The following is a 25,584-nucleotide window of genomic DNA, read 5'->3' as shown; positions in this document are numbered from 1 at the left end:
CCCCCTGCGGTCGCCAGCTGGGCTCTGCTCTAGGAAGGAGGCAATGGCGAACCACTTCCGGGAGGCAATGGCAAACCACTTCCGAAACACCTTGCCTTGAAAACTGCAGGGACTCATCCAGGCAGTTGCCGCAGAATCGGTCACGATTGAGTGCAGATAAAAAAAAAAAGAATCAGAATAATATAGAATAAAGTTATAATGAAACTAAAAAATTAAGGTAAGTGCCACTAAATAAAGCAGTAAAATCAACTAAAAAGAATGTCAGGATTGTAGTTTATGAATAACATTCTGGCAAACCCAGCAAGATTATAATATAATGACTAGCAAGGTAAGTATGAAACAAAGCACACATTCCATTTAAAAGAACAATAGGGGAAAAAAAACAATCTTAAATGAGAATAAACCATATCTGGCTAACCATGTTCAGTTGGATTCAGCTGTATATTTACCATATGTCTTATTTTATATGCAGCTGCATAGGACCTAGCTAAATTACGTGTAATCTCAGGATTAATGTTAGAAAGCAGGAATTGCACATTTTTCAATTAGTAAATCCTGTTATGTTCTTCAGAAGATGAGTAATTAGAGTGTAAGTTTCTATATAGTAATTGTGCTAGAGGCTTGGTTCCAAAAAGCTTAATATATTGCAGGCATATATAGGCCTCCCCTGAAATAGCAGAAGAGCTGCTGCACTCTTATGAACATTTTCTTAACAGAATGAACCTTTTTGTTTCCATTAGCTGGAGGACCATCCCCAGGTATTTAAAGCATAGTACCTGTTCAATAACATTGCTGTTAAGAGACCAGGATAGACTTTTGGGCTTATTAGCAAATGTCATAATTTTGATTTTGGAGTGATTAATTTCCAATTGGTTGTCTTTAGAATGCTGTACAAAGGCATTCAAGACTGTCTTAAGTCCAGTAAGGTTCTTGAGAAGATTACTGCATCATCTGCATACAGCAGTAGAGCAGTATGTCTCTCTGCCAGTTTAGTTGATGGAAAATCGAGTTTATAAACTGGTCTGATTGCTTGATTGTGTGATTGATTGAAGTGTCAGTGTCTACCCTTAGCAGCCACACAGGTAGGTTTTTCTCCATGACAATCTGTCCCTACCCTGATCCTTCAGGTCTTCCAATGCTGCACCCATTGCCATTGTAACTAAGCCCATCCACTTTGCTGTTGGTCAGCCTCTTCTTCTCTTTCCTTCGATCTTTTCCAGCATTAGAACCTTCTCCAGAGAGCTAGATCTTTGCATAATGTGTCTGAAGTAGGATAATTTGATCTAGTCATTTGTGTCTCTGGTCAGAACTCTGGGTTGATTTGTTCAATGATCCATTTGTTTTCTTGGCTATCCATGGTATTCTCAGGAGTTTACTCCAACACCAAAGTTTAAAATGTCAATTTCTATCCAGCTTCTTCAAAGTTCAAATTTCACTTTCATAGAATGTCACAGGGAATACCTTTGCTTGAACTATTCTATCTTTGCAGGTATAGACACATCACAGAACCTGAATATCTTTAAATATTTAGGCTTTAAATATCTTTAAAGATATCTGAATATCTTTAAATGGCTACTGTACCAAATACTAGTCTTGGTGTATCTCTTGGCTGCTTGCTCCTTTACTATTGATGGTGAGCCTAAAAGGCAGAAGCTATCCACCACTTCAATATCTTCATTCTAAGGCTGATTGTTGTGCCTGTTGTCATTATTTTGCTCTTCTTTATACTTAAATCCCATTTTTTTCCCTGTGCTCCTTGACTTTTACTAGAGCTTGCAGATCCTTTGCATTTTTGGCTATCAGAGAAATGTCATCAGCATAGGGCAAGTTACTGATGTTACTTCCTCCAATTTTAAAACCATACTCATCTTCTTCCAATCCAGCTTTCTTTAATATAAATATATTCAGCATATAGATTGAACAAAAAATGGAAAAGTACACACCCTTGTCTCACTCCTTTGCCAAACTGCAGACAGTCTGTTTGCCATGTTGTGCCCATAATGTAGCTTCCTGACCCTGTACATAAGTTTTGCATGAAACTGAAAAAAGCTTGTCTACCATACCATTTATATAGAAATTGAATAAAAGATGTGCTAATATACAGACTTGTTGTATATCCTTAGGAGTTGGAATGGGTGCTATCAGGTTTCTTGGAGACATCTTACTCTGACTGATGTTTTTTCATGTACTGCAGAAATATGAAATAGCAGTCCGTGATCAATGGTGGTATTGTACAACTTGTACTATAGTTTGGTCCAAGAGATGAAATGAAATGCTGCCTTAAGATCAATAAAGACTGCACATAGTGGTACTCTGGGAAGTATATTTCTTAATAAGATGTTGAAATATGAGTCCCTGGTCAGTTGTAGAGTGACCTTCCCTGAAGTAATCATTCCTGTTCCAGCCAGTCTCTAAATTTACATTAAAGATGCCTCCTAGACCCCAATCCTTGAAAATGCAGTCAGGTTCATCAATGGTAAAAAGAGATGCTAATACAGGGGCTCACCATGCTGCATTATTTTTAATTAACTCAGGTGTTATGAAGCTTGTGCCTGGCACCTAAGTTGCAAGTTTAGAGCCATAAGCTCCTTAAAGAACTAATTAAATGATGTCAAGCCAGCTAGAATTATTCTTGATTTAGCTGAATACTGACAAAGAATAAATAATCAAAGCTGGCTTGGCATTATTTAATGTTAATTAGCTTTTTTAGTACTATACATTTCAATAATAAATCTGCTGTTGTGTTCTGACATAATATATTTGATTTAATCAATGGGCAATTGGGGCTAAATGAATTATAGGTTGTTGAACGGAGTGCTGTGTTTTAATGTTCTTTTCTGCAAATTCCAGAAATGATTCCATGCCCTGATATTTCCTTTGATTTTTTTCTTCTTTGTTCATTAATGTTAGAGTCATTTTTTTCTGAGGATCCTGTGTGGCAAGGAAGTATAGAAAAGGTTGAACTCAACAAATTAATTGCTCTTATAAACTGTATGATATCAAATGAAATCCACTGTATTTGTAAAGGGATATTATGTATATATGTAACAGTTTTCCAAAAGTTGTACAAATATAAAAGCCTAATTAGGGAAGTAGTTATTTTAAGCAGCTCCATAAAATTATATAGAAATATCTATGATAATCTTTTGTTAAGGCTGCAGTGATAGTTACAATTTTAAAGTAGTTTTTTAAATGAAAAGTTTGGAGAAACTTAGTGAATGTATTTGCTAAAGGCACATATAATAATTGTATAATATGTGCTTCTAGTAGCATTTGACTTTTTAAAAAAATATAGACAATCTTTCGTAAAGGCTTCTAAATGAGTATTGGGATTATATTTTATGAAATCAGAAAAAACTAAACCTGTGTTCATTCAGTGCTGTTGTGAGGCAAATAATGGGAGCAATTTCATCAACACATACCTATTGAATGAAGCCTAGTTTGTTTTTTTTTAAGTTCATCCATCCACAGATTTCAAAGAGACAGAAAGATATGGCATACTGCAAATGTTATAAACTACAATCCAGTTATGTAAACTAAATTTGTTCATGTGGAATGGTTCCAACATATCAGAACCATACCAGGCTGCTGAAGAGAATTATAACTTCCTGCTGTAACATATATCATTTGCATTTAGTCTTACGATGCAGCAATAATGCTTCCAAGTCCAGAATAGAATATCAGTATTTCTGGTTCTTTGGGTTGTTTGTGGTCTCTGTAAAAATAATCTGCTCAAATCCTAAAACCAGACACCAGGAGTGAATGTCTAATCCCACTGTATCCAAGGTGACAGCATACTTATGTTTACCATCTAACCCAAACACTTCTAGTAAGTGTTATTTTAAGCCTGCTGGTCTTGATCAGATCAGCTGCCTAAGTGATTTAGAGTGAGAGATGTGTCCTGGGTTAATTGAGGGTCCCCCCCCCCCCATATTTTAAAGTTTACTCCTTCTAATCTTGGCAACTTTAAGAGGTGTGGACTTCAATATGGCTGGCTGGGGAATTCTGGGAGTTTAATTCCACACCTCTTAAAGTTGCCAAGCTTGAGAAACAATGTTCTAATCCAACAAAGTGTAGGCTGAAGTGGAGATAGATCACAGACAGCTGCAAAACAAGTGGATATTTAATATTTGGTGAATATGAATTCAGTGGTTACTTTATAAAAGTATAAAACACAGAAATGTATTGGAATAACATTCATACTGATTGGCCAGCCAGAGCCACCATATGAACAAATCATTTCAAAGGGCAATGTCCAGAAACACTTCTAACTTTATGCATTTTACTTATTTCTTTATTTAAAATATGTGATAAAGATGCAACAATGTTTCAGACATCAGCCATTCCCATTGCAATGTTTATGCTGTTAATATATTATCCCTTAAACTTGCACGTACATCCCACTGCCTAAATCTGCTTGTAATATAAGGTTTTCCATGGCTGGAAGAGAGATATACTGGTCAGTGACTAACTAATATTTTGGCAGATTTTGTATAGGTTTTTTTCCTTATCCAGGAAAGTTTCTAGTTGATTTTTCGTTTCTGCAGTCATTCAGAAGCTAATACTAATTTGCTATATGAGATGCCTGTTGGGCGCCACCTCAACTGCAGTACTTGAAAATTCAAACTATTGTTTTTCCTCCCCTGAAAATATGTTAATTTCCCCCCATTAATTTTCACTTATCAGCCATAAACTCCACCCTTACCAGTAAGGAAATAAAATAAAATGAAAATAATTATTGGCACTTTTCCACAAATGTATTAATTGGTAGTGTTGTACTCTCAACTCAACTGCTCACTGACACGTCATTTTATTTCTCCCAATGAATTTCTCCCTTTAGGCAGGGAACCCATTCATAAGTATGCCTATTAAATAATAAGAACATTATAAATAGTCTATAAAATTCCCAGAACAATGCATGCTAATATATCTAATCATATTAGTGCTACGTTTAGCATCCTATCTTCCCAATAGTATAAATGGCATGCATGCGAGTGTTGCTTTATGATTTCTTATTGGCAATGTTTATGCCTAATGTCTTTATTTAGCTTGATTGTTCCATTTTGAATGCTTGGGGCACATAATAAAAGCAAACATAAAGAACACTTAATCTTATCCAAGAAACCAAAGAAAATACTAAATTTAATATTTCAAATCCCCAACCCTTCTCTAATTTGCCTTAGAACCCATAATGCCTATTCAGAGTGTCCAGTGCCTATTTTTCAATACCTGGAATTAAGAAAGATGGTCTGCCTAATGATTGTCTGCCTTAACACTAATAACATCTATGGAATTTCCTTTAATTAAACATACCAATTAATCTGAATCAGCACACTGCATATTAACACATTATTTGTGAAGAAACATACTTCATATATTTATTTAATTTATATTTCACCTTTGGTCCAAGCAGCTAAGGCAACTATCAACATAGGAAAAATATAAAATGAAAGCAATTCACTTCAAGATAAACACATTATAGAATATGGTAATCTAGATGTGCCCTGCATATCTAGAATATAAACATCTCTCTAAAATCCTCTAAATTTTTTGAACAAATGTTAGTTGTTTGTTATGGGAATGAAATTCAGCTTTGGATCCTGGTGCAGGGACATCTGCAGTGGGGGGTTCAAGGAAAAGTCAGGCTGGTGCTATGACTGTGCAACTGAAGCTCCACACCCTTTTTAAGTGTTAGAGCTGGACCTTTAATCTGAAGTCTTGCATAGCCCTCCTCCCCAGTAATGTGGCTATTAAACTTAAGCATCTATGGGAATTGACGTTTCTATTTCTATGAACTTCAGTACTGGAGGCTTTCTTTTGTATGTTTTTATGAATAAATAAGAATGAATGGGTATGGCAGAATCAAGGATATCAAATATAGCACCTAAATTTGCAAAATGCAGTTATATATTTAAAATGTGATTTTCTATTTTTCTAGAAATTGTCCTACACTAAAGAAGCAATGGGTGGGTGAGTATCTACATTGTTCTATATTTTACAATATGTTGTAAGAAGTAAGAAACGTTGTTTCCATGATTTATCTTTATTGTGCTGTTTTGATTTCTTGTCAGTTCCTGTAGTGATTTGTCCTGTGGGTAAGTCAAACTTCTTTAAAGCTTCACAACTTACTTACTTCCTATTATCTGGGTTCAGTTAGAATTCCAGGCTCTTAAAAATACATTTTGTAAGCACTGAAAAGCACTTCCAGAATCGTCAACAGGCAGAGTTGGTCCAACATGCAAAGCTCAAAGCATTTTTATCTTGCTTGAGGTTTGGAAAAAGCCTTGGCTATTGGTTATGCATTTAGCTTTTATAAAAAATTCAGAATGGATATGTTTTTTGGGAGCCATAAGAAACATAGTTAAGCTGCAGTTTGCAGCTATAAACATTGATTTAGCTATCCTAGGCTTGATGTCATGGTTAGGTGATTTTCATAGTCTAGGAAAAACAAACTTTCAGCAAACACCAATAACCATAATTCCATCTTTTCCAAGTCACTGAGATATAAATTTTGGGCATTTATTACATCTTTAACCATTTTTTAACAAATTCTCCAAAAGCCAAACAAAAGGCATAACAAATATGTTAGCTGAATGCCATCCAGTTCTTTTTAGCAAGTTACATACTTTTTGTAATCTTTCTAGTATCATTAATAATTAGCTGATTAAGGATAACCCATTTTTAGGTCATATTTATAACACCAACCTAGTATATTTAGAACAAAGCACTTGCCAAGTTTTCAAAGGTATCAAATAATAGCTCTCCAATTGGACCATAATAGTACATAATCATAATCATTTTCATTTTATTATAGAGGTTATCAAATGTACCCAATGATGGAGTCCTTGGGGTTCTCTGAGCTTGGTTGTTTTCTTGCAAACGTTTTGTTACCCAGCTAGGTAACATCTTCAGCCAAGCTCAGAGAACCCAAAGGACTCCACAGTTCAACCCTGAGCTACACGTATTCTCTGCTATTGGTACCCAATGATATAATTGAAAATCAAGAAAATTAGACTTCTTACATTCATAGGGAACCCATAACTTTGAAAGGGACACCTTTGATGTTTGACCATCCATAAAAAATCTAATCATTGATTTATTAGGCTGCTGTTTTCTATAGTAATTCTTCCATGTGTTTTTATAATTTCTTCTATCTCTCTTCCTGTACAGTAAAATCCATTCAGGAATGAAAAATATAGTTTTCAGTGTCTTGATTGGTAGCACTGAGAGCCTTCTGTTTTAGCCTGGGCATGTGTACAGGACTTTTGGGGGAAAGGGGAGAGAGGAAAGATTTGTAAAATGTACTTTGAATTTTTATTAGTGGTCAGAGCTGGGCTAAACTTAAATCAATGGAAAAAATGTTGTCCACCTCACAGTTTTGGGAAAGGGCAGGCTATAATATAAGTTACGTGCAAAATAACATTTCTAACCAAACTGAAGTTTAAATATGTTGACAAATTTCACATTTCAAGGTACAAATATTTGCAAAATCATTCCTGTTTGACCCTAGCATTTATTATTTCATTATTCAAAATCCATATTTTTGGCATCATTTGACTTAACAATTCTGGAGTTTTTCAATCTTGATCATAAAGATTTGAGCAATCTGTGGCCTGCCTCATAAGTACAAGAACAATTCAAAGACTTGTTGAAAATGATCACAGTTCATATGCCACAAACAATGTCAGGTAATTTCAGAAGACATTTTTATAATATAAAGTTTGTTTTGAAACACTGAAATATGTATCCCCAAGTACTGAAATTGAATGAGTGTTACATTCCCAGAGAAGTAGAAGAATGTCAGGGGTTCTTTCCAAGTTGAGACATTCTGAAAAACAGTGAACTGGAATAGTAATTAGGGAGCTCAGACTTTATTTAGATGTCAGCATACTGTACTGCTTTTTATTAAACATGACAGTAAAAGCTGTTCTTTTTCAAAGAGCAGCTAGAGAATTTAAAAAGTCAGAAGAAAAAAATAACTTTAATGTAGCCACTTCCCATTTCTATGCTTTTTTCTTATTCAGATATATGGGGACATAAGTTTATTTACACTGAACCAAAGTTGTTTTGTACTACCTGTATCCATGCAATGAAAAATGAAGAAATGTGCAGTTGCTATGTCAAGTGGACTTTTGGGCACAGGCCAAAACATGTCTTGTGACATCATAAAGAGCAGAGCTGTAGATTCTATACATAATAAGAGTTCTTGGCCAAAATAAACTTGGAGCAGAGGTGGGCAGGGGTCCCTCCTATGTGTGAGAGTTGGGGTGCCCCTCCCTAGTGTGAGAGACAGGGAGGGGAGCCCAAGGGTGAATCAATAATGTGAATGTGGGTGTGAGTGTTGTGAGGATACTTGCCCCCCATGAGTGAGAGTTGGGAGGGAGGGAAAGTAGATTGGGTACTCCTTGCTGGCTAGTGAGAGAGGCCAGTGAAGGGGGCACAGTGGGTGATAGTGTATGAAGGGGGTGAGGGTTAGGGCTCCGATGGCACTGAGAGCAGTAGCTGAAGTGCCGAGGAGCCCACCACCACTCTCTGATTGATTGAGGCGTGTGTTGGGGTATGGCTGGATGGAGGGCCCCCTAATCAGGGAAACCGGAGGTTGGAGATTGGGGGGAAATGGAGGCTCTGGGGAAGTTAGGGAGGGATGTTATGATGGGAGTCAGAGGGTGGGCCGCTTTCAGGGAAGGTGTTCCTGGTGTTTGCTACTGGTGGCTTGTTCCAGCCCTCTGGACTCAGACCCAGGCTCCAGAGAACAGATCCATGGTGGCCCTGGCTTCTGGCTGCTGCTTCTTAATGCCAGGTTAGTTAACAACAAGGTCCCCCCCCTTATATGTCATTTGATCGGGAGCGGGCCGACCTGGCATGTATTACTGAGACTCTCTATTGGCCTTCAGGGGTGCTGCTCCACAAGTGGCCAGTTGTGAGACCCTGTTCCTGAAGCTGGGATCGCAAGAACAGTTGGGATTGTTGCTTCTGTACCAGCCTCCCTGCTGCGTAGCAACCTCCCTGCCTGAGCTGCTGGAGGCAGTCTTGGGGCTGGCGGTGGAGTTCCCCAGACTTAAGGTTCTGCGGGACTTTAATCTGCCATCTCTGGGACATGCCTGGGAGGCAGGCCAGGAGTTCATGGCTACCATGGCAGCCACGGGCCTGTCCCAGATTATTCACGACCGAACTTGGGACAGTGGTCTCACACCAGACATGATTTTCTTGTCTGAACAGTGGCAATGTGATCTGAAGGGAGAATTACATCTGTTCCCCCTGTCATGGTCTGAACATGCCCTGGTGGCCTTGAGATTCTCCTATGCCACCCCACTCTGCAGGGAGGCAGGACCCACTCGATTGGTCCACCCCCGGCAACTGATGGACACAACTGATGGGATTCCGGAGGGAGCTGGGGAATATACCTGAGGATCTGCTGCAGGGTCCAGCGGAGGCCCTGGCTGCCACCTGGAATAGGAAGGTGGCTGAGGCCTTGGACAAGATCACGCCCATGCAACCTCTCTTGACCAACTGAGCCCGATACTCCCCATGGTTTACGGAGGAGTTGAGGGTTCTGAAAAGGATTAAGAGGTATCTAGAGCGCCGCTGGAGGAAAATAAGGATGGAATCCGACCGAACACAGGCTAGAGCCACTATTAAGGCCTACCTTGTGGCGGTAAGAGTGGCGAAATGCTAACAATTCTCCACTCCTATTGCATCCACAGAATGCTGCCCAGCGGCCCTGTTTAAGATCACTCAATCTCTTCTGGGAAAGATGGGCCCAGTGACCCATATACAGGGCCGTGCAGAGGAGTTTTCTGGGCATCTGGTGGATAAAATTGCTCAGATATGTTCCCAGTTGGATGCCAAGCATGTGGCATGGCCTGTGGAGATGCCTGGGGTATGTACTTACCCTGTTATCTGGGAACAGTTTGATCCTGTTGGACCTGAGGAAGTGGACAGGGTCCTCTGGGCTGTAAATGCCACCACCTGTCAATTAGATCCATGCCCTTCCTGGCTGGTTAAGGCAGCTCGGGAGGTGACATGTGGGTGGGTCGAGGCAATGGTGAATTCATCCTTGAGAGAGGGAGTGTTTCCAGTGGCCTTTAAAGAGGCAGTGGTACACCCCCTCCTCAAGAAACCATCACTGGATCCCACCGTACTGGACCATTTTTGTCCAGTCTCCTACCTTCCCTTTTTAGGGAAGGTGGTTGAGAAGGTGGTAGTGCTGCAGCTCCAGAGAACCCAGATGAAATGGATTATCTGGACTCTTTTCAGTCGGGTTTCAGGCCCAGATTTGGGACTGAAACAGCACTGGTTGCACTCTTGGATGATCTCTGGCGGGAGCGGGATGGGGGTAGTGCATCCATCCTTGCTGTTCTTGACCTCTCAACAGCTTTCAATACCATTGACCATGGTATCCTTTTGGGTTGGCTTGGGGAGTTGGGGGTGGGTGGCATAGTTTTGCACTGGTTCACCTCCTTCCTCCAAGGCCGGTCCCAATCAGTGTTGACAGGGAGCAAGAGGCCCCTCCTTTGTGGAGTCTGCGTGGTTCGGTACTTTCCCTGCTCCTTTTTAACATCTACAGTACATGAAACCACTGGGCGAGATCGTCTGCCACCATGGAATGAAGTATCATCAATATTGCAGATGATATCCAGTTATACATCTCTATCCCAGGTGATCTGAATGATGCTGTGACTACCCTTTCGCAGTGCCTGGAGGCTTTGGGGGTCTGGATGGGGAACAATAGGCTTCAGCTGAACCCTGGTAAGATGGAGTAGCTGTGAGTTGGGGGCTCCTCTGTATCCGGAAGTTTACCATTTTGGGTTCTGGATGGGGTTGCACTACCCCGGACAGAACCAGTGCGTAATCTGGGGGTCCTCCTGGACTCAAGACTCCTGCTCAAAGAGCAGGTGGCAGTTGTGGCCAGGAGGGCCTTTGCTCAACTAACTATGTGTTGTGCACCAGTTATGCCCTTTTCTGGATCAGGAGTCCCTCCAGTCAGTCATTCATGCCATGGTCATCTCCTGCATAGACTATTGCAATGCGCTCTACATGGGGCTACCCTTGAAAAGTATCCAGAAGCTTCAGCTGGTTCAAAATGCAGCTGCACAGGCAATTTTAGGTGCCCCAGAGATGGCACATGTTATACCTTTGCTGCATGAGCTGCATTGGGTCCCAGTTTGCTTCCGGGTCCAATTCAAGATGTTGGTTATCACCTTTAAAGCCCTACATGGGATGGGACCGGGTTACCTGAGGGACCGTCTTACCCCCATTGTATCCACCCATCCCACCCAGTCAGGCAGAGAGGGTATGCTGGAGACCTCATTGATGAAAGAATGTTGACTGGTGGGGTCCCGAAAGAGAGCCTTCTCTGCTTTGGCCCATGCCCTATGGAATACTGTTCCCCCAGAGGTGAGGCAGGCCCCAACACTCTTGTTCTTCCGGAAAGCAGTCAAGACCTGGCTCTACCAACTGGCATGGGGCGAAAAAAGGGGCAACCAACCCTGGAGCTGGCTAGCACCTTGAAGATACTCCTGATACATCTTACTGATAATCAACATCCTGGAAGATATTATTATTTGCATGTGTGTTTAGTTTTATTCCATTTTTACTGTATTTTTATATTGTTTTTATTGTATTTTAATTAATATTTATTGTTGTTTTATTGTGAATCGCCCAGAGTAACTTTTTTGTGAGATGGGCAATATCTAAATTTGAAATATAAATAAAATAAATACATAAAAATAATGCCAACTCAACCACTGTAATTCCTAAAGCTTAGAACAGCATCTTAGAATGTCATGTAAGGATAATATATTTGTATTTGTTTCAGGGGAAAAAAATGCCTTTGATAAAGATCTATTCAGTTCATTTCACATTCATTTGAAAAACTGGCTTTGTTTTTCTTGAACAAAGTGAACTGGGATAGTAATTAGGGAGTTCAAGAAAAACAAAGTCAGTATGCAAGCGTAAATGTAATATGGCAAGTTTTCAGTGTAGGTTCTTTTTCCTCCAGTCAGTTGAGTTCCTGCCTCTTCAGTCAAAGAGCATATTCCAAACCCAGGCTTATCTTGTATCTACTGCTTGTCACACTTGGTCTTTCAGTAATGCTGAATATTAGGGCTTTATTTTATTCTGATTGGTTTGCTTGGACTTAAATCTTAATTGAATTATGTAACCTTAGTCTCCTGAATCTTTTTTTCCCCACTGAACCATTGGCTTTCACAGCTGTAACTGCACATCATATCTTCCATTCCCCAGTTTTTTTGTTAATTTGTAGATAAAAGATTCTGATAAAAGGTCAAATAAAATAAAACAAAAGGACATCTTTCTACATATATTTGCTTATGGATGTTATCAGGAATATTCAAGTCTCTATGTTTTGTCTTAGGCTTCATAAAAATATTCATTTTGTAAATAAGTTAAAGGTCTCTCAAGTTTATAATTGTAATATATCTTAACTCTTATGGGAAAAACTGAGGCAGTTCAATAGTTCAGCTTGTGTTCTGAGGTGGCATCATTGATTTCAAAATGAAGCATCTATTTATAAATAGATAACATCTAGTTATCTCAATTTCTGTAAGATTTCTTCTCAGGATTTTGACAAATACAACAAAATGTTAAATAGTATCAGACACAGGCTATGCTCTTTGCTTTAAGTTTAAAACATTCCTTTAGCTCATAAGGGCATTATTAGCATTATTATTGAAAAATCATTTATTTTTATCTATAAAGTATGCTGCAAGTCATCTTGGAAATGTTATATTAAGAAGCCTTGGGGGATGAGTGGATATGTGTTTTAATCACCATGTATGTAATCTTGGAATAAAGAAAAAGCTAAGCATATCTAGAAAATATCAGGCATCATCTAGGCCAGCTTTGAAACAGAAAATACAAAAAGTTGCTTCTGATTGTAATAAAAATATAATGGGTAATTTGTTGACTTTAATGATCTCTACATGATCTACTTTTCCCACTAATAGTAAGATTATCACAGTAAAAACATGACCAATTGTAAAAGCATCGTACAAATAACATTGGATTAAAGTTATTCATCCACTTATCTCAGTTTTCTGAAAGATCCATGGGAATAAGGAATAGATTATTTTTGAAAGAAAATATTTAATCTCTCTCCCTTTCTCTCTCTCTCTCTCTCTCTCTCTCACACACACACACACACACACACACACTCCTTTTGTTGTTCTTATTTTTCAGTTTCAGGATGTCAGCTTCTTCTCCAGTTGGGGATACTACCACTTTGAGAGGTCTGTTCTCCTTAATTTGTCTGTTACCTGATTTATGAATTAGTGAAAAGGATAGAGCAGGGTGATTACAATTTTGCATGGGAATAGAGTACATGGAGGTAGGTCAGGGGTGCCCTAGCTATAGAAGGGAATGACATTTTCTATGCAGAGGAATGCTGCAGCTGTGATAGGCCAAGTCAATACTTGTTTTGGGGCAGTAACTTATAGTCCAGTTTTTCAATGGCTTTATGTAAAGTATGACTAAAACTTTAGTCAGATTTATTTTGCTTTGACTTGATAATATTTTCAAGCTGGCATATTGACTTGTGATTGTTATTTGTTTAATGAAATAGTTGATATAAAAATATGGTGACACTTATTATTTTCTTTAGATACAGTTGCCAGTGTTCCTCCTTCTGATGTGGCCTCAACTGATAGTCATTTGGACAGAACTGAAAAGACAGAAGATCCTGAAGTATGTTAGAGTGCTTTATTAGATTGGTTTAATTTTTATAGATGTTGCCTGATAGACATTGGAGGTATTGGAGCAGTGATAACTTCAACCAAGTAGAAAAAATACTCTTAATTTCTTTTTATTTCAAAAGGCTAACAAAGATTAGAATAATATTGAAAACCTCTGCCTAGTAGTTCAATAGTTTTTTATTCAGAATTCATCGAGAATGCAAGCCCTTTGTTTAAAATGATCTTATTTTATTTCTGCTGCATTTAATAATAAGCAGGAAAATTCTTGAAAGGAATTGAAAATCCAACTTTCTACACAATGGTATAGAGTTAGCCCATTAATAAAACCAAAACATGGTTCTCTTTTCTGATCACCACCTACTTCCATGGTTCCAACTACATCTGTAACCAGTTGTCTCCTTCTTTCCTGCCTTGGGTCTTGGGTGAAATTCCATCTCTCTGGGACTTTTCTTCCCTTCCTCCAGGGAAACCACCATTGACTTTTCTTCTCCTTCTTCTACTCGTAACCCACAACTTCTCCACACATCCACACAACTTTACTCTCCACCTTTTCTCTCCAGTCAGTTCCTTCTACAACATTTCTTTGTAGTTCTTGTTTTCTCTACTAGTTTCTCTCCTCTCTTTCTTTCTCTGTCCAGTTTTGTGTTAGACTGGCAACATATCCCCCAACAACTTAGTAGGTGGGTGTCCCCCTAGGGTTCTAGTCCCCAACACCTATATACAAGGCTGGGCAAATGGGAATGCTGTCTTCCTTTGCCCCACAACAGCCTTGGCTAGCAACCAGGTCAGCTCATCAGCCCATGACAGTACAGGCTAGATTTGAGCTTCTTCTCCCCCTTCTCTCTCTCCTTTTGCTAACTCATACCAGCAACTGAAAGCCATATGTCACACTCACTCAGTTAGCAGTTGCATTCCCCAAATGGCCCTCTGTATACTTAGTATTGTATTCCAAATGTTCTTCACTTTTATTTCTGAAAAATGTATTACATATGCCTTTGCATTATTTCATTAATTCTAAAAAATCTTTTACTAGGAATGAGTCAGGGCCCATCATCAGACAATGCCTTTTAAAAAATAAAGTGTTGATTGCTTCTAGTCAGGAAGCAATGGAAATAGAATCTTACCTCCAGCCACATTTGATTAACATGGAAAAAGAATTTATATTAGAAATTACAATTTACATTAGAAATAAATTAGACAGTATTATAGGTATGAAAATGTCCTTACACAACTGCCCCCTTCCCTGTTCTTGATACCCATAAATTAGAGAAAAATCTGAATATATAAAATTTCAACAAAAAATTATCACACATGGTTTCGGTGTCAATAGATACTTACACAGTTATAAACCTTCAGTGATTGCCTTTTTTCCCCTTGCAGACATCCATATGAGCAGACAATGGGCTTGGGAGAAGACACATAATTTAGGAGAAAAGTTAGTAATATCTAGTAACCACATGAGAACTCCAGTAACATATTTAATGCATGAAGGAAACTAGCACACTGATTAATTTGGTGTATTAAATGTAGTTTGGGGGAGGTTGTTTATTATTACAATTCATTAAATCATATTGTTCTTTTGCTTGTTTGTTTCTTTTGCCAGATCAGTAATGAGGTAACAAGAGATTATATAAAACTGATGAAACCTGCTCATGAGCAAATGGTTGTGTTCAGTATTCTTCTTCCTGAAAAGAAATACATCAGTGAGCTGAGTGACCCCTTCAATGAAGAATACCAACAACTCTCTCAACAATTTATTTCTGAAGTAATTGTATTACCTATACATTTTTGTTATAAACTTTAAGGGTTGCTTTTGCGGGTTGGATATCAATAAAGGTGGACACTAGGAAAGATGCCAGGATGCTTGCAATTAATAAAGATTTATTAAAATGGTCCCAATACTTAGAGTGTCAGAGATTCACCCTCCTCAGAACACTGCAGTGAGTCTGGATTGTGGTGAGGTAGGCAGTCCGTGGATGTGACTCACAAAGGGTTGTTTTCAGTGGGCAAATTTTATAGCCCTTCAACCTCTCTGTTCCCATCCACCCCCAGAGTTGCTTAGTTTAGGCATTAGCAAGGGAACGTTATGTATTAATGAGGATTAAGTGTCTAGCAGGTATTGGGCGCTTGCTAAAACAAAAGTTGGAAATCATTATCTAATTGGAATTAGAACAGGAAGTTTATTATCTCATAACACGTAAGAGTAAATAGGAAGAACTAGCTTATCTAAGCAGCCTCTCTTCCAGGTATTAATTTAAAAAAGGTGGGCCAATCATAGGACAGTTGGTGAAAGATGGGCATTTTTAGATGAATTCATCTAAAAAAGAATTCCAGATTACTTTTCTAGAAGTAATAATTACAATTTTTAAATGTTTCATTTCTATTCTATAGTTACCAAGAGGCTACCATCTTGGTTGGAACATATAATATATACACCAACTGAGACCAAAGGCCTCCTCTAGAACATTTATTGAAAGAAGACATGCATTTACTTAAAAATAACAATAAAGTGCAGAAAGGATGGGAAATTTCTGTGCAAAGATGACATAGAAATGACATAGAAATGACATAGAAATGTCATCTTTGACATAGAAGTGTCATCTTTGCATAGAAATTTCCCATCCTTTCTGCACTTTATTGATTGTTATTTTTAAGTAGATGTATGTATTCTTTAAATATACATGTCATCTTTAAGTGGACACGACTGGGGGATACAGCCCTGCTGTTCCATAATACAGCCTTTATGCAAAGTATCCATTACGGGCTTTATTGCCACTGTGCCTTTGACCCTTCTTTTCTCATGTGAATGCCATTGAACATCCTGGAGTTCAGTAGAATACCTTGAGCCAATGAAAACTCAGTTAGCCAATAGAGAACATTAGTCAATCAATGCTCATTGTTGCTGCTCAAGTTTCATAGCTCTTTCTTCTGCTTCAAGTGCTGTGTGAAAGATGCCTTGGAAATGAAAGGACTCAATTTTTTATCCTATCCAGGATAAGCATGCTAAATGCCAACAGAGATATGCAGGATAATAAATCATATTTATCATAGTTTTGGTGTTTAAGAAGTAAAAAGGGAAACATCATCTGTGTGATTTACCCAGCTTTTCCAGATTTCCTGAACTGGACTTGTATTAATAGTGGTCACACATGCTTAGCACAGTTATTTGAGAAGAGAGCTTTGTTTTTCTATGTGTCATTCTTTCTGTAACCATAAACAGTCCTTGACTCCTCATATTATACATATATACTATAGCCAAAGAGGACCACTGTAACTGTTATATGGCCAGATTAGGCTAGACACCATAGTTTTCCTAACTGTGCAGCCAAGTAGCCATGCCATAATACAAATGCCTGGTCAGATAAAGGCAACTTGGCTCCAGTTTTTTTTCCCTTAATCGCTTGCCAAGTTCCCTCACTGCTTGGAGCACCCCATCCTTTCTGTGTTGCAGCATGTTTTGATAATGGGCAGTGTACAATGTACAAAAGAGATTTTTACTGAGAAAGAAGGAATTTTGAGATAGACAAATTGTTTTTCTGCATATGAAGCATTCTTGATATGGGATGTCGGTTACATCCTTACAATTCCTTCATTTTTCTTTATTTAACTATAATGAGTTTGCATAAGTTACACTTATTTAAAGTACTAGTAAACTTTATCTATTTTCTTCTTTGAGAGCAGCATTATCTACAGATACAAATCCAAAAATACCATCATAGTATTTTTGGGAAATTAAAGACCTTTGCAAAAAGAAATAAATGTTTTTTAGTGTTGGATTCACAGTAAGCATAACCACATGGTAGTTAAAGGAGAAGACAGTACTTTTCAGCTTAAAAAAGATAAATTGGAAATAATACATACAAGAGATTAATGAAAGATGGGGAACTTTAGTAAGTGGAAAAGATTGGATTTGTCACTTTTGAAAAAGAGAAATATTTGTTGAGGAATATTTAGTAAGTGGAAGTGGTCAACCTCCAAATCAATGCTTTAATAGATCTCAAAAACTTGCAAATGGTGTATGTATGGAGGGGAGAAGTTCTGTGATTTATTAATTATGTTACCAGGACCATTTCAAGATATTAATTTATTGTATTTCTACAGTGCTTCTCATTCCAAAGAATCCAGAATGGTTCATATTATATTTTTATCCAGTTCTTCCTTCATAAATCTTACTTTAGCTTCTGAGTGTGCCACATTAACATGGCAAATTTCAAAGTTGAGTACAGTTTCCAAATTTGGATTTTCCACTGCTAAAATTAATGTTCTACCAATTATGTCACACTGTCAGACCAGTCTCTATGGTGTTTTCATAACTACAGTTCATATTATATTTGCATGTTGAGTGGATAAATTCCATTTCCCCAGGAGTCTGATCAAGGAATCATGGTAAAGTAGTTCCTAGATGGAACACAGCTGGAAACTGCACAACTATTGAGTAACAACTGATTTATTATAACACAGAGAGTCAGAATGAGAGAGAGAGAGAGAGTTCTGAAAATGAAAGGGTTTGAGAATCTGTCTCTTTATCTTTCAAATAGATTCAGAATGCATACAAAGGACTGCCTGGATACAAGAATATCCATGTAACTGAATTCAGGTATGAAGTTTTATAAGCAAATGAAAATTAAGCATCTTATAATAATATTGTTAAAATTGCTAGTATGGAACTTTATATCTATGCCTCCTTGCTGAATCAAAACTTCCCTCTCCTATCTTCTCTCTTTTTTTGGAAAAACATACTGAGAACTTTACAGTTTATTATGAATACTACATAGTTGCTATAACCTTAAAATGTGTTATGAATACTATATAACTGCAGTATCTTTGCTCCATTGTTGATGGACAGTATATGCTTGTCTTTGCTTGTATTATTTATTTATTATTTATGTATCTATTAAACTAATCATATATATATGATTATTAATAATTAAAAATTTACTGAAGAGGCACAACTGGTTTAGTTTGCTCCTCTGAAGGCTACTTTATATGTTGGGCAGTGTTTGCTTGTTTTTTTAAGTACTGGTTCCTTACACAGGTTTTCAAATAATTATACAGACCACAAACAATTAGATGCATAATTTGGTCCTTATGCCTACTGAAATATATTATAAAACATTTATAAAAATGTGGAAATTGCTATGAGAGAAAGCCAGCCTGCTCTAAACATGAAATGTCTTGTTTTGTTAAAAATCTTCTGCTAGCTATGAGATTGAAAGGATAGCAAGGCAACAATTTTTGCATCCAGGTATTTTAACAAAAGCTGTAAGCAATAATTGTTGGTGGCAGTACAAAACCCTTATGTGCATGGGATGGTGGTGGCTTGCTTTAGCCCAGAGGTAGGGTGAAGCCGTGTGCGTTGGTGCCTGTGGATGAACATTCCTGAGAGCACAAATCTAATCTGAGCAAGGTTTAGTGAAGCAATCTTATAATTTTAACAGAAAGAAGACTTATTTAAGAAAATACAGAGTAGGAATAGGGAAAATCTAGAACCTAGCTGACTACGTTACATTAGGAGGAGAGTCAGAGAACAAGAGTTTGATGCAAGATCTGAGATTAGCAGCCTCATAGATAAAGACCATGATGAAAGCTATGAGGGAACAGAGAATAAATCCCTAACTCTCTAACTACTTCCCACTGCTCCTTGTGGAAACTGTTTGTTTTGATAAACAAGAAAGCTGAAACCCAACAGATTTATGTTTTTACAGGGATTGTGAAACTGACAGAAAGTAGCAATGTCTATATTTCTTCCCTAGAATAGACACTGAGAAAGAATTTGCTTATGGCCAAGAGCTGAAAGCCATGGTGAAGCAAGATCAAACCCAAGAGAAAAACAAGCAACTTATAGTTTCCAGTGTTGCAAAGCAGAAGAAGTATAGATTTGATTTAGTTTTGGAGAGCCAGCATATATCCCACTCCCCTAGAAGCCAAATCAACCTTGAAATGAGCCAAGTTCATGGGAACAGCCAAGTCAGAGCTAATATGGGAACAGGGCAAAAAGCAGATATAAAGGGCTTCTCAGCTAAAAGTTTTCTGGGCTTATCATAGTGCAAGCAAAGCATGATTAGCCCTTCTTCACTAATGTTCTTTGAAAACTTCACTGAATAGTACTTATATTTTATTCAAACCTTCAGCAAGCATGAAACCAGAATTATTATTAAACGGGATATGCATTTTTTTTCATTCAAACCATTTTGAATTTAGAATACCCTGCTTTTGAGTTTGAAAGAGTTGTTTCAGGTTCAAAGCAGTTGTTTTGTTTACTTCCAGAATGATTGAAGCAGTCAATTCTGAATGCAAAACAACTATTTCCAACTCAGAAGAATTGTTTTAAATTCAAAATGACATATTGAAATGCAAATTTAAATTCTAAACATTTTGCACATCATTCATTCAATCTCAGTTTATCTTTCCATGTTTGATGAGAGGCTTTGATTTATAAAGTTTATTTGGGGAACAATATTTCTAACAATTGTTCTCTACCTTACCTTAACATTTAGGTCATCTCAGGATAACAGGTAAAGAACATTTCTAAATACTTTTTTTTTCAGAATTACAGTTAATTGTTTCCTTTTGATTAGGTGCGGCTCATTTGTAGGAAAACCTCCTATATCTGGAAGCAACTTGAATCAGCAAGAAGTCTATATTAAATTCAATGTTACTGGTGGATGTTGTGAAATGGAATCTAACTCATCAGCCAAGGATTTGCAAATAGTTCTTTAAAAATCAGTTCCTAATACTTGTTGGAAAGTTAACAAAAATCTTGATGCTAGAAGGGCTTATATTACGTACTACATTGAAATAACCAGTTAACAATTATTGATACCAATTGGACTTTTTTCTGAACCTAACTGCACTTTAGAAAGGGTTATTTTCAGGGAAATTATAGCTAATATAAGACTAGACTGTGCTAATCTTGATGAAAACCATTTTACATCTAGTAATAAAGCTGATATAACTGCTTTCACTGGACAATAAGAATAGTATCTAGACTGATGCTTAGACTACAGAAATTTAGTCATTATCAGAAGGAATGCAAAGGACATATAATGTAAACAAATAATAATCTGTAACTGCTAGTGTAGGGTTTGAATGAACAATTGTTCAATATGTACTTCTTTCTAATTCTTCCTTTCTTAAATATTTAGCAGTGTAGAAGTCCTCTATGCTGTGGTTTTTGATAGGGGAGCCATCAGCAATATTATCTGGGATTGGATTAACCTCCAGCCTAACAAAATGGAAAAGAACTCCTTTTCAGAGATTGAAGATAACTCAACAGTTGTTTATACAGAGAGTGACTTCAGACATTATATTGCTGAGATCCTCCATAAGAACATTCTATTTGAGAATACTTCATTGCCCTTGGATCCTGGTTCTCTCCAGCTCATTAATGGTACATAAATATTGTTTCAATTCAAATTATTTCACTCTTAAAATATGCAATGATTTTTTTTATGCCAAGAATTTAATAGATTATGTTATGTGATAGCTTTCTGTGTATATCAGAAGACACTTTTTTCTCTTTCTAAAAGTATACTTTATTTTAATGGATGAGTATCTGGTTCTTGCCATCACTTCCATTTTATAGAGTTCGTTTCTGCATAGTGTGCAAATCCATGCCTACCCTGAAGTACCTTTTTAGCTTATCCAAAGTGTAGTATATCCCTAAAATACTGGATAACTTATTTATCTGAAGTTGATCTGTACCTTTGAAATGTAGCTAGAGTCTAGGTAGCTTACAGACTTTATGTGTTAAAAGCAGGATACAGAATCAGAATCCAGTGATTAAAATAGTAACTAAGAATACAAAGATAAAACATTATAGAGTTGTAAAAATATAAAATCCTCAAAAGCCTTGAGGACGGAAGCCATCTGCCTTTCACGTCCAATCTATTCCAGAGATGGAGGGCTGTTACAAAGAATGCCTGCCATTTGGCCTTGCCACACATCCTGGGAGATGGGGACCCTTAGCAGAAACTCCCTGTCCAAATAGGACAGGCATAAATGATTGAGGAAAGATGGTCTGTGAAAAATACAGTGTATTGATAAATATTTGCTCTTGCAGTTGATATTATGTGGATATTTAGAAACCATGTATATTGGGTATACTACTACAGGCTTCAAATGGATTACCGATATGTTCTATCATCTTTGGAAATATCATAAAAGATCCATACAAACAATGCAGTAGCTACTTTCCTTATCCTTTTTATACTGGTTGTTACACCTGTTTTTGTTCTTAGCTTATTCTGCCAGAATTTGTTACCTCTTTGGGTTTGGGCTGAGTTATTTATGTGCAAAAATCTGTGCTTAGGAAATACTTCATATTCTATAGGTTCTAAGGGGACTGTATTACATGTGAAAATTCTTGGGAACATTCACAAAAAAGACAAATTGTGCATCAAAGATCTGGTGGCTGTATTTCCTCTGATTGTAGATATAGTATACCTAGTATACCCTTTGTATTGAGTTATGTACATCTGTTCTAGATTTGAGTGTATAAATTCTTACTGGCAGCGTTACAGTTTTAAATTGCATATGCTCCTTTAATGAGTTAGGATTAGGAAATAGGGTTGCAAACAATTTAAAAATCAACTTTTGCTTTTTTTACTGTTTGTCTTCATAGTAAAGGAAATGGTCTTTTCTGTGACTGAAATCCCATCATGGATTACTGCTAAGCCCACTGATGATGTAAGTTGATTTTCCTGCATTGCCATCATGTTCCAGCACAATGTTCCCCAGTTGGGTGCTCAACAAAGATACTGGATTAAAAATCATGTAATTTCCAAATTCCATATCTCAAGGGTTTGTAAAAATTTGTTCTAGCAGCTCTTTGTATTATGGACATTTACCCAATCATCTAAATTGTTCTAATACTGTATAAGAAAACTCAACAATATTCCAAAGATTTTCAAGTGCTCTTTTTATCTGTAGATACTTCATATACTGAGGTTTTTAATTATTTATAGTAGCTTTTATGTTCTTTTGTTTCTTTATGTGAGACAAATTCAGTGTTAGATTACTGAAATTGCTGTCTTACTGTCAAAAAGTTTTGGAAAATATTTTGTTTTTTCAGAGTGGTCTTTTAATCTTATTAGAATAGCTTTTTTTATATAAAAATGGTATGTGCAAGAACCAAAATATGCCAAAAGTATTATATTTCTGTAATATGCTATTTTAAGAATCTTTGAATAATATCAGATGTCATAGCAACACGTCTCTGCATTTAAATAAACAATAAACTGTAATTCTTGGCAGCCATAGACAAATGGTCCAAACATTTCTATTGAACAGTAATTATTCCCAGTCTTTGTGGTTACATTATTTTAATATATAATTCTGCACATTTTCTCTAGGTTCACTTATGTTACATTACGTATTTCCTGTATTTTTGAATTAAAAAAATTATTATTGATGAGCTAATCAGTGAACATGTGAGAAGGATTTAAATTAACATAAAAACAGATCTTTTGTCTGGTTTATGGGAGTAGAAACCTAATGCTATTTTAATGCAGTTATGCATAAAGAAGCCTTCTCTCCAGATTAGCCTCTCCTGACGTGTACAAAAGTAGCCCCCCAGGGAGGGTTTAAGGGTGTTTTGTTTCTTTTGGTTTTTTTTATTTGATGTATGCAACATGTAGTTTCTCCCCAAAGTAACACAAGCTGCCGGAAGGTGTTAAAAACTGAACTGAAAATAGTGTAGCAAAGTAGAGAAGCTATGAAGATAACAATGTACCAAGAATCAATGAAGAGACAAAGCAAGCTTTTTCTTCATCCACTAAAAGTTATTAGCCCACTGTTTGTAGGAAATCAACTTTCTTATTAATCCAGATCTGAGTAAGCAGTATAGAAACTGGAGCAAAGTAAATGCAGTAGGCCTGTCAATAGTGGGATAAGTGTTTGCTTTCTTGCCTATATCTTTGGTGGCTTAAATGATTTGGGTATAGGTATCTGGTGGAGCCCACAATAACATCAAAATGACATTGCATGCATCATGACATCATCACACAAATGAGGCAAAATGACCCAAATAGATAATTCACATCATTTGCACAATGACATCAAGATAACACAACTTGACTGCCCCTTGCTCCCCTATGAAAACTCAGTTCTGGACTCTGACCAGAACTGCAACTTGGAAGCATTCTTATAGTTATTAACTGTAATTGCTACAACCAGTGGAGTATGCAGGATTCAGTGCTTTTGTCAAAATGACAAAAACAGCATTCCATTGCCATGCCCAAGTTCTACCACATTGTACATGCATATAACATCACAACACATACAAAAGTGAAGCTAGAGTGACATTATGTAGAGAAAATAGGGAATGGCCTTGAAGGACAGAAGGAACAGCCACAACTAAAGCAATGGTCAGATAAGCGGGCCTTGACCCCAGGCCACGAAATTAATTTGAGAAAACATCTCAGACAAGCCCCCCTCTAATTCACATAAAGATAAAGAGGAGAAGCACATTCAGACTTTTAAGTTTCTGTTACTAATGCTATTATACTAAAGGTTGTCCTGATCTGTATGGCGCTGGTTTCTTAGTCTGGTCTACCTTGTAGGACTGACACATTAGTAGGACACTGCTTTTGTCATTTGCCCCCCACCTACAGATGTCTCTGATGACAACTTATTTAACCTATTACAACCTATGACACATTTTACAGTATATTCTTGTTTGCACATAGGTTTGTTGTAAGTTGTACAAATGATGTGATATGGGAGTGAGTTATAAGGTAATTTGAAGCATTATCATTATCACTGTTTGTAACCATTATGGATCTATATTTTAGGATCATGCCATAGTATCTGAGTGGCCTTTTGCTGATGAGTTAACCACAAGCAACATCTTGTCGTTTGACTTGCCTGGACCAGATATTGTCTTTGATAGTGACAATAACGTGTGGTTAAGACCAGATGGCTTTCTGAACACTGAAAGTACCTTCAATTCAATATCAAAAATTACTCTCCATTCAAAAACTGATATCACCATTTCCCCAGAAGATTTGCTTTTTATGGATGAAAAACAGAAAATACATTATGGCACAGGACAATTCTTTGAAACCGATTCCCTTGTGGGCTTGGAAAGCCTTTCTAATTTGTCTTTGTTAGAAGATGGTAAGTTATTTTGACTTGTTTCTAAAAATTATAAGTCTTAGGATAATATATTTTTTCAGAAATGTTTATGGACTGAGCATTTTTGTCAGAGCTCTTAATTGGCTGCTTCAAAATTTCTCCTCTAGAGTTAGCTGAAATAACAGCCTTTCACAATAAGACAGGCATTATCAGATGTTGGCACCATGCTGGAAAATATTATTTTAATTTCTTTAACAGAGGAGCCATATTTATAATAGCAGTCTTGTACAGAAATGTAATATTTCATCTTAAGAATTCCATAAAACCCTCCCCTTCAACCTTGAGTTCCCTACCCCTAAGGCTTGGCATTTATTTATTTATTTATTTATTTAGATGTATAAAGCTGTCCAGAATAACAACTTTCCACAGTTTTTCATGTACTAATTGCCTACAATTAGATTAGTGTAATGTACTCCATAGGTCTGCTTTAGGAGGAGGAGAATCCCCACTGCAGTTTGCAAATGTAATTGGTGCAAATTGCAGTTGCCAGGATTTATAAAACATATTACAGCAATTTTGTTTGGTCTGTATAGCTTGCCAGTTTGTTTCTAGACTAAATTAAAATGAATGATGAACTTGATTTGCCATTCTTTTGGCATACATTTTTACTTTTGCTCTTTTATTATTATAATTTGAATTGCTTTTGTATTGTTCCCCCCCCCCACACACACATACAGTCTATGTTATGTCAATTGATTGCTGCTTTTAGAATTACTGATTGATATATATGAATATT

At 37.0% G+C, this 25,584-nt stretch overlaps 1 protein-coding gene across 1 annotated transcript in view; it reads left to right on the top strand.

Moving 5' to 3' along the window:
- IMPG2 (interphotoreceptor matrix proteoglycan 2) overlaps nucleotides 1-25,584 on the top strand; it is a 43,724-nt gene that overhangs the window by 11,121 nt on the left and 7,019 nt on the right. Inside the window, exons 4-13 of the mRNA XM_025172922.2 lie at nucleotides 5,939-5,970; nucleotides 6,072-6,095; nucleotides 13,201-13,250; nucleotides 13,622-13,704; nucleotides 15,316-15,477; nucleotides 18,251-18,309; nucleotides 20,210-20,227; nucleotides 20,858-21,102; nucleotides 22,336-22,400; nucleotides 24,506-24,830. Of these exons, the coding sequence (XP_025028690.2) occupies nucleotides 5,939-5,970; nucleotides 6,072-6,095; nucleotides 13,201-13,250; nucleotides 13,622-13,704; nucleotides 15,316-15,477; nucleotides 18,251-18,309; nucleotides 20,210-20,227; nucleotides 20,858-21,102; nucleotides 22,336-22,400; nucleotides 24,506-24,830 (1,063 nt within the window). The remainder of the gene's footprint in view (nucleotides 1-5,938; nucleotides 5,971-6,071; nucleotides 6,096-13,200; nucleotides 13,251-13,621; nucleotides 13,705-15,315; nucleotides 15,478-18,250; nucleotides 18,310-20,209; nucleotides 20,228-20,857; nucleotides 21,103-22,335; nucleotides 22,401-24,505; nucleotides 24,831-25,584) is intronic.

Source organism: Python bivittatus, unplaced genomic scaffold, assembly GCF_059951505.1.
Source record: "Python bivittatus isolate LINGU-HERP-01145 unplaced genomic scaffold, Pbiv_v1 ctg000340_np1212, whole genome shotgun sequence".
NCBI lineage: Eukaryota > Metazoa > Chordata > Lepidosauria > Squamata > Pythonidae > Python > Python bivittatus.
The sequence above is the reverse complement of the archived record's forward strand: the minus strand, read 5'-3'. Positions and strand labels throughout refer to the sequence as shown.